This window comes from Montipora foliosa, chromosome 12 (genome assembly GCF_036669935.1).
Source record: "Montipora foliosa isolate CH-2021 chromosome 12, ASM3666993v2, whole genome shotgun sequence".
Taxonomy (NCBI): domain Eukaryota; kingdom Metazoa; phylum Cnidaria; class Anthozoa; order Scleractinia; family Acroporidae; genus Montipora; species Montipora foliosa.
The window spans coordinates 8,257,106-8,266,846 of NC_090880.1; the positions used below are offsets into that span (position 1 = coordinate 8,257,106).

Genomic DNA, 9,741 nt, shown 5'->3' on the forward strand with positions numbered 1-9,741 from the left:
GCATCCCATAATAGCTATATGAAACAATAGAAATCAAAATAGGGGCCATATCTGCAAAAAAATCTACGGGTAGCGATAGCCGCAGCGCTCGCACGCACGCGTGCAACACTGTTAAGTGTGGCAGCCAAACGAATGCAACACTGTTGTTCACACCTTAGAACCAACTAACATTGGATGATGTTGAAGACGATGTTTCGCGCTCCATTATCATGCAAACTTTTTCTTTTGTTTTGATGGAAAAACAAGGTTACTGATCACGTGAGTGAATACACACTATAACAGAGTTTGCGACGGCTAACCCTTTGCTTGTACCAGGGCGGAAAGAGAGCAGGTGGTGAAACGAGCGGGTCCGAGCAAAAAGTTAAGATGCAGTAGACTGGGGTCTACTAAAAAGCCTTTTCAAAATGGCGGCAAATGTTGAGGTCGGCGATGCAAATTTCCCTTTCGTAAACGGTCATTGCCATTTCTCAGAACGGTGGTTGCCATTTAAAACTGTCGATGCCATTTATAACGGTGGACTACACACTTCACTTTAAAGAAAATTAAAAGAAACAAACTAAGAAAAATTATTTAAAAAAATTAAGACAAAAAAGGGAAAAAAAACATATATAAAAGAAAAACTGGACGAGAAAAAGAGTCCGAAAATTTCAAACCTCGAACTCCGGTTCTTAGCCCTCACCCTAAACAGAACCCTAACCCGAACCCTAACTCATATGACCAGCAAGACACAACTCCCAGTAACTGCAACCTTTTGAGTTCTTAGACTCAATGAGTGTAATTTAGAGCTAAAAAATGGCATCGACCGTTTCAAATGGCAACGACCGTTTACGAAAGGGAAATAGGCATTGGCGACTCACTCGAAGAATTAGAAGAATTGTTTTTACAGGACACCACAGACGACTTTTTTTTACTTGGACGAGGAATAATATTTTTCAGATGTTCCAGTAAGTGCAAAAGATAACTTTTTGTGTACAAATGTCAATCAATACATTGTCGCCAGGAGCCCATCACCCGGAGCCTCAATCTCCCATATACACCCTTGGAGACAACCTTTGCCCGTTATCTTTTTATTTGTAGACGTTGGAATTCCTGCGAATGCATTATGGCCTCCAATCAGAACAAAGTCATTGTATTACGTCCAGCAGTCACGCACCAGTGATCGCGTTCGTCTCGACAGAGCTGAAAAACGACTGCGCATGCGCCAGATAGGGGGCACAAATCGTACAAATGAACGCAAAGTGAGCCTTCTGCCTGTGTCACTTTATAACTCTTCACGGGGTGAATTTTGGAAGTGAGATCATGATGATTTAATTTAAGGAGAGACATCAGAGCTATGTAACATATTTTTGTGGAATTTTTGGGCCATGAGATCCAATTTCAGTTAAATTGTTTGGGAATATGCGCTGCAGAAACTAACGGAGGCTACGGTGAGTGATACATATTTGTTTTGTTTGTTCACAACGTTTGGTTAAGTTTGCACACACTAGGGTATTGCCCATGCAATCTCTACAGTTTTCATCAACAAGATAATTCGGGCAAGGTTTTCTGAAATCACCTTTACAATCAATCAAATTTACAATGCGTTAATTAAACGTAAAATATTCTGAGAGCATTATTTGAAAGTTGGGTTGCTTCTGTAGGTAAACCATCACAGTCTACGTCATCAGATCTTCACCAAATTCATTTCGTAACATGGCATAATTAGCCAAATCATATTGTAAAGCACATGAATTACAGAACCAGATCAACACAGAAAACGTTCCCGCATAACAATCGACCATCCACAAGCAATGCTACCATCTCCTACACACGATGCAAAGACACGTTCACCTGTCCAGGTCCACAGGTCCACACGTCCACACGTCCACAGATCGACACATCCACACTTCCACATGTCCACACGTCCACACGCTTACACGTCCACATGTCCACACATCCACATGTCCACACGTCCACATGTCCACACGTCCACACTTCTACATGTCCACACGTCCACAGGTCCACATGTCCATATGTCCACACTTCCACATGTCCACATGTCCAGGTCCACAGGTCCACACGTCCATATGTCCACACGTCCACACGTCCACACGTCCACACTTCCACATGTCCACACGTCCACATGTCCACACCTCCACATGTCCATATGTTCACATGTCTATGTTACAGTTACTTTTTTCCCAAGTTACATTTTATTCTACCTTTGTTTTTATGATAATGAAATAAAACCAAAGGAAGAATAAAATGTAACTGAAAAAAAAAATTGCAACATCTACATAATCCATATTCCACGAAATCCATTGCCAATGGAACACACCTTGCATGATCTAATCTCGTCATACACGTGACGTTCCCGCCAAACCTCAGGGTTAGCACTATTTTTTTCCCGCCAGTTCACAAAGGAATATGGCTTCTCCTCTGAAAAAGCTAAAATTGTCGGATGAAACAGTTCTTTCTGTCATCAAAGAGGCCTCCGAAATCGAAATTCTATGAAACAATGTGGCGCCGGATTATTTCATTGAATGGTTACAGCATTTCTCTCTTGCACACAACGTGGTAAAAGAAATGATGATGATGGCCGTGCTGCCAAGCATCGCAGTGTTGCTTGGCCTACGCTCTTTCGTTTTATTTCATTATCATAAAAACAAAGGTAGAATAAAATGTAACTTGGGAAAAAAGTAACTGTAACATAGACATGTGAACATATGGACATGTGGAGGTGTGGACATGTGGACGTGTGGACATGTGGAAGTGTGGACGTGTGGACGTGTGGACGTGTGGACATATGGACGTGTGGACCTGTGGACCTGGACATGTGGACATGTGGAAGTGTGGACATATGGACATGTGGACCTGTGGACGTGTGGACATGTAGAAGTGTGGACGTGAAAGGAGCTTTCATCTACTACAATGTGGAACGTCCGAGGGGAACGCTGCATATGCAATCATGGCAAAACACTTGGAGGATTTCCTTGATCTTTCCACCAGAGAACTAAGGTTTTATCTGCAACAGAGAGCGTTAACGTGCCACGGTAATCATGCTGATTTAGCAGCCCGTGCTTTAGTAGCATTTGAGCAAAACCTGCCCATAAAAGAAACTGCAGAGACTCTTCTTTTTATTCTACAAAGGGAGTACAGTGACATATTGAAGTGTTGTGGTGAAGGTTGGATGATGGAAGGTTGGGAGGACAACATGTTTAAGTGGCCAAAAGTTCATATTGGGCAGATCTTCAGCTATATTTTAGAGAACAAGGCATTTTCAACAGACTACATTGGCCAATGTCTATGTGAAGACCATAAATTCTGAAGGTGCCCTCTTAAAAGCTGCAGTGACTCCCTCACAGAGAATCAGGGAAGAATCCCATAATGTCTGGGTCTTGATCAAATTGTCAGGAGAAGTAGTGTGTGGATATTGTACCTGTACAGCTGACTACAGCAAGTGCTGCAATCATGTCATTGCACTACTCTACAAAATAGAATTTGCAGGAGAACACGGGTTCATAGACCCATCCTGTACTGAAAGAGCATGTTCATGGAATAACTCTAGTAATAAAGACATACAGCCAAAGAGGGTACAAGATATGGTCATTGTAGAGCATGTTAGGTCTAATGCTTATCCCAAGTTTAGTATAAACAATGACACAAAGAGATCTTTTGATCCCAGACCTTTGGCACAAAGGTGTATTACTGAAGAGCATAAGCAATGTTTCCTTTCCAAAATAAGGGAGACTCTGCCTGGTGCAGTGATTAATATAACACATGTCCCAACACCTAGCGAGGATCTCCCAGCTCCTTTGTGTGACCTAGCTATTGAAGTTTCTTGCAAGAAAGAAGGAAAAAGTGAGGAAGATGTTATCAGATAATTTTCAGAAAAACTGACATTCAGTGAAAGTAGTATAAGGGAGCTAGAGAAAGCATCCAGGGGTCAGTCAAAATCTGATGTCTGGAAAAGGCAGCATAAGGGTAGGATAACTGCTTCCAATTTTCATGATGTCAATGTTAAAATCAAAAGGTTAATGGGGAAAACAGGTCAATCAGTGAAATGCAAAGTGTCTCCACTTTTAGCGAAGCTGCTGCTTCCAGACGATATTAGTGAACTCCCATCTATTAGGTGGGGATGCATGCATGAGGAAGATGCTGCTAAGGCCTTTTTAATGACAGTGGGAAAACAACACAGAAATGGAAAATTGCGTTCCTGTGGCTTATTTGTTTCAAAGTCTCACCCTTTTTGGGGGGCAAGCCCCGACAACATTTTTTCTTGTGACTGCTGTGGTGAAACTGGGAGAGGAATGCTTATTTCAGAAGTTTGGAATAAGATAGAATATTTGGAAATGCATGAAGGAAAGCTTAGGCTAAAAAGAGGGCACAGATATTACACCCAAATTACAGGGGAGATGGCTATGTCAGGCCTAGAGAGACTGTTTTTTGTTGTTTGGACAGGTAAAGGGGATCCATTTGTTGAACTTATATATTTTGAAAGAGAGTTCTGGCAGCAAGTTCTTCCAAACCTTGTAATATGTTTCAAGACTTATCTGCAAAGGGTAATTCTTGGGTTCAGACCCCTTTGCTATTGCCCCCTTTGTGACAGTCTCTGTTTAGAACCTGAGGAGTTTGACAATTGTAATGAAAATAGTCTGCAGTGTGAGTCTTGTTCCCTGTGGTATCATTGGGGCTATTTGAAGATTGACGAGAAATCTTGTCCTCAGTCATTTATTTGTAGTTCTTGTAATCACCTTGCCCTGAACAATGACAGTCTCTAAGATTAGACAATGTACCTTACAATGATCTAGAACAAAAACAAGAAACAAGTAAGGCTGTCTTTATATTTGGTCTGTCGTTTCACTTAGTCACTTCATGGAAAGTAGGTGTTTCACTTGAGATCAAAGTTTGTGTTTGCATTATGGAACTTGAAACTATTTGTAGTGAATAAACATCTTGGCTGAGAGAGTTCTCTCTTGGGTTAAACAATCATTGCTTGCTTGGTCAACCTTCAGTTCCTGTGTGTTGTGCACACAACCCCTGTAAATTACATACTCTCTCTTCCTACCTGCAAATTCTCCCAGGCATGAAAGTCAAAGAAATGTAACAACAACAACAGGTTTTATTTTACAGTACAAAGAAAACACATGTAAATCCTGGTCTAGACAATCAAGATACAGAATATGAGTGACCAGGAGTTAACATACGTTAACTGATTTAAGTGCAACATAGAATCAGGCTTAACACAAAACTAACCAAAGCTCACGGTTTTTGGCAAGCAAGAGAATCTTCTATACCCTCTTAAGGAAGAACAGTTCCACATTAGTTGTCCTGGCAATAGGGTAAACGTCCGTTCACAGGGATAAGGGTTCATTCAGGTTGCTAAGGGAAGAGCAAACAATGACAATATCATCTATAAGTGGCAATAGGCTGATGGGAAGTTCCCTTTTAAGAATAAGGAAGTGTTTGATTCTTTTAATTGCTTGCTCAACATAAATTCGGACATTGGCAATCCTTGATGTTGTTTTAACTTCTTTGGGTGACATTTGCAAGTTTGTGTGTTTAGAAGGAGGAATGATCAGAAAGCATTGATGAAATGAAAGTAAATCGTGAATTTTAAAACCCCAGTCAGCCATTACTTCATCATACGGCTGGAGGGAATTTAAAAACCTGCAGTCTTTGACAATAAACGCATCACCAGCCCTTCCACCATAGACGGGAGATGCAAATGATACAGCACCATTGGGGGTAATGCCAATCAAAAATTTAACAGTATAATGCTCGTTATAATTTGACCAACACATTGCAGCTATTTCTAAGCTAGAAGGTGTTTCTATGTAAACTTCGGTGCAATCAATGATCACACGGCATTTAGGATAATACTTGAGAAACATGTCTGGCATATTCCTCTGTATTGTAGACCTGTCAGGCCACAAAAGAAGCCATTGTAATTCGTTACACATGAACTTCACCCAAGTAGTAAAGATGGAAGATACTGTGCTTTCCGAGGCTGAAAAACGAAATGCAAGGTCTTGCACTGGAAAGCCTTGCCTCAGCCTGATGAGGCACAAAAACAATTCTTGCTCCACAGTTAAGGCTCTTGCTGTTCTAATCACCTTTGATGTGGTAATGTGTGAGGTTTGGGCATGTTTTTCACCTGTCCAATAATGCATTTCCCTGGCTTTTGGTGACAACTGTTCGAAAAGCAACTGAAAAGCACTTGAAGAGGGCAATCCAGTGTAAAATCGGACGTCATGTTCCCTCGTAAGCTGTTCAAAGGTAAAGCTGATATTACACTGCACCTGTGCTTCTTGAAAACGTAAGCGCTTCTCGGCTGCATTTAAAGGAGAGTTGCCATTGTCGTTACGGGTTACAACTGTTTCAGGCGCATGGTTTCATCATGTAGTAACCCAGTTAGAACACGATTCCCTTGAGTTCCCAGTGGCAATTTTGCAGTACTTCTTCGAAAACGGCGAAGAAGAGGAGCTAAAACTTGCACCCCATGGAAACAGGAAAAATGATAGCCAACCATATTTCAGAACAGCATCCAGCGCGATGGAAGATATGTCAGAGAGGTCAAAGCTCCAGAAACCAAAGAAAGTAGAACACGACATGTGGAAAAAACAAGGAGGTATGGCTTGGGTAGAAAACACAAGTGAAGTTCCAAGAAATAGATAGCAGATCTATGACATTAAACGTTGCAATGTTGAAGCCTCCCACTGTTCAATAGATGGCGTAACATCTGGAAGTGAGGTGTATGACATCATTGCCATTTTCAACGAACATCAGCGACGAAAAGACAAGGGTTTTATCAGGGATTACCAGTTGGCTCCATTTGGTGTTGTACTCGCTTCAGAGAAACAGCTGCATGACATTGTTCGATTCTGCAAAAACCCTGACCAGATTAGCATACTGGGAATAGATTCCACTTTCAATATTGGTAAGTTCGATGTCACCCACACAACGTACAAGCATCTTCTTCTGGAAACGAAGAAAGCGGACGACACTGGAAACCGCAAGTCACCTCTGTTCATTGGTCCAGCACTGATCCATGCAAAGAAAGATGAATACACCTACCAATACTTTTTCTCAACCCTGGTAGCTTTGGAAGAGCAAGTGAAGAATGTACTTTTCTTTGGTACAGACGGAGAACAGGCAGTCATCAACGCAGCTACCAAGAACTTAGAGTATGCAACTGGATTGCGTTACATACATACTTTATTGAACCTCCCCAAAGGGGCTTTTCAGGAACAATAATAATTTACATAATTATTTAAATGATTTACAAGATTAAAATAACCAATCATCACTATCAATTACATAACTACTTATCACGATATCAATCACTTCCTAAAAAATCCCTTAGCAGTTTGTTCCTTAAACGCTTCTTAAAGATTATTTCGTTGCTACAAAGTTTCAGATTAGATTCCAAGGAATTCCATATGCTAACAGTTCGGTAATAAAAAGTTCTCTGTCCAGAGGCAGTTTTAAAAAGAGGGATATTTAAAAATTGGGAACTCCTGGTTGTATAACTATTTACATCAGAACGTTTGGTGAAAATAGTGCTCAGGTATTCAGGGGCACGACAATTCATACATTTAAAAGCCAAAATGGTATTTCGATAATAAAGCTGACTGGATACTGGAAGCCACTTAAGGCGTTTCAGTTCTGGCGTAACATGATCATATTTCCGAATTCCACTTACTATTCTACACGCAAAGTTTTGTACCGATTGTAGTTTGTCGATATTTAACTTCGAGCAGTTGGCCCACACGTTCGAACAATAAAACAATTTGCTAAAAATTAAGGCATTAATAACTATCAAAAGGGTCTTTCTGTCGAATGCATGTTTGACGCGGTTAATCTGCCCGAGAGAAGACATGCATGACGAAACGGTCTTAATAATGTGGTTGTTGTACGATAAATGAGGGTCCAATAACACTCCCAGGTCCTTTGCAGTTTCACTAGGTGATAAGTCCTTCCCTAATAAAGATAGGGTGATATCTTGAAGCTTGGGTAGCATTTTTCTGGTACCAAACACCATAAGTTTGGATTTATTAGGATTTAGAAGTAAATAGTTTCTGAAGCACCAGTTACACACTTTAAATAAATCTTCATTCATTTCTGCCACGGCAATGTCTTTGTTCTGAAGCTTGAAGGAGACTTGAAGCTTTGTATCATCTACGTAGCTATGGGAAATGCATTTCTGTGGAACAGCAGGAAGGTCGTTTACATAAATGCTAAAAAGGAGTGGGCCCAGGATGCTACCTTGTGGGACACCACTACTTAGTGGCAGGGACTCGGACAACGTAGAGTTTATCCTTACAACTTGCTGGCGATCACTGAGGTAACTGCGAAACCACTGGAGACAGGTGTTAGAGGCGCCAACATCCATGCGTTCCATGCCACGCATCCATGCGTTGTTTCCTGCATGCCATAGAGAACATAAAACGTTTCCTTCGGGGAAATGGTTTGCAGGCTATTGAGAAAGATGTAATAGCTGATATCTTTGGGAAGCGCGAAGGACCAAGTTATCAAATGGGCTTGGCTGATTCCACAGATGATGAAGACTTCGACCTGAAACTTGAATCTTGCATCGACAAGTGAGAAACACTTGAAATGTCAGTAACCAACTCAGCAACTAAGACTATCTTTCCAGACGATGCGCAGCCCTGGGAGGACAGCCAACTTTTTGGTACACGAACAACGATCCTGAATCCATCCATCACAAAGTGAAAGATGATAAGCGAAATCAAAAGAAGAATATGTCCATTCCAGACTTCATCTTGCATCTTGAACAAGAGGTTGTCATGCAATATCATCAAGAAGAATTAGCAGTTATCAGAAGAGGAGAGTATTGCTTGCGCGAACAGTACAAATTCCGAGCAAGGCGTTTGGTTTGCCATGTCTCCAGAAAGACGACAACGCCTCTTGGAACGTCTCAGATGTACTGCTGTAAAGGCACTTTCAGTATTCCTTTCAGGAAATGATGACCAAACTCTTCTGGAGGTGACTGGGGCCTTCAACGATGTAGCAAGCATGGGAACAGTCACTACAAACGATTGCAACCCCACTGCAGACACATTACCAGCAAAGATCAGCATTCCTCCTGGAGCAGCTAACATTATTTCAATCCCTTTTAGTGTTGTGACCAGAATGTGGCAAAAGGCAGAACATTTATTAGCGACTGCTGGATCCATTGGAAAACCCATTGGAAAACCCATTGGCACATATTTCAGTGACAGCAACGCCCATGTCGTTGCTAGCGAGAGCAAGCCATCCCAGCCCCACTTTGTTTATGTGCATGACACTGGGCGTGTTACATGCGAACAGTGTCCGTCCTTCAACGACTGGAAACTGTGCAAGCACACCATAGCAGCTGCTGAAGAGATAGAAAGGTTACAAAAAGTTCTCCAGTGGCGCCGGTCTAACGGCACGCCAAATTTAGATAAAGCTGTAAGAGTCTCATGGCCTGAAAGCGTCGGAAACAAGCCCAAATCATCTCATCCCAAAGGTTCGCAGAAACCAAAAGAAGCTGTTACAGCAATTCATGATGTGGGCGAGTCAAGCAAAAGGGGTGCGGATAAGCAGTCGAGTACACGGCCAAGTCCCCCGCCATGGAGAGCAGGAAGATACCCACTGGAGATCACCTTTTGGAAGGACACCCGTTCAAAGAAATGCGCTGGATGTCATAGCCTTTTTGAGGATCCTGCACATGGGTCAATTCTTCGTCGTTGTGAAAAGGATTGGATAGCAGGATCA

General features: G+C 41.8%; 1 protein-coding gene and 1 pseudogene across 1 annotated transcript; one reads left to right on the forward strand and one right to left on the reverse strand.

Annotated features, from left to right (window-relative positions):
* Positions 1–5,333: 5,333 nt before the first annotated feature.
* On the reverse strand, positions 5,334–5,882 carry LOC137980644 (uncharacterized). The gene has a single exon (XM_068828094.1). The coding sequence runs from the start codon at positions 5,880–5,882 to the stop codon at positions 5,334–5,336; it is 549 nt and encodes a 182-aa protein (XP_068684195.1).
* An 82-nt stretch (positions 5,883–5,964) lies between these two features.
* LOC137980645 (uncharacterized) lies at positions 5,965–7,236 on the forward strand (annotated as a pseudogene).
* The last annotated feature ends 2,505 nt before the right edge of the window (positions 7,237–9,741 follow it).

Excerpts from the sequence above, each read along its gene's own strand:
- LOC137980644 (XM_068828094.1), bottom strand. The coding sequence starts at position 5,882 with ATGCCAGACATGTTTCTCAAGTATTATCCTAAATGCCGTGTGATCATT.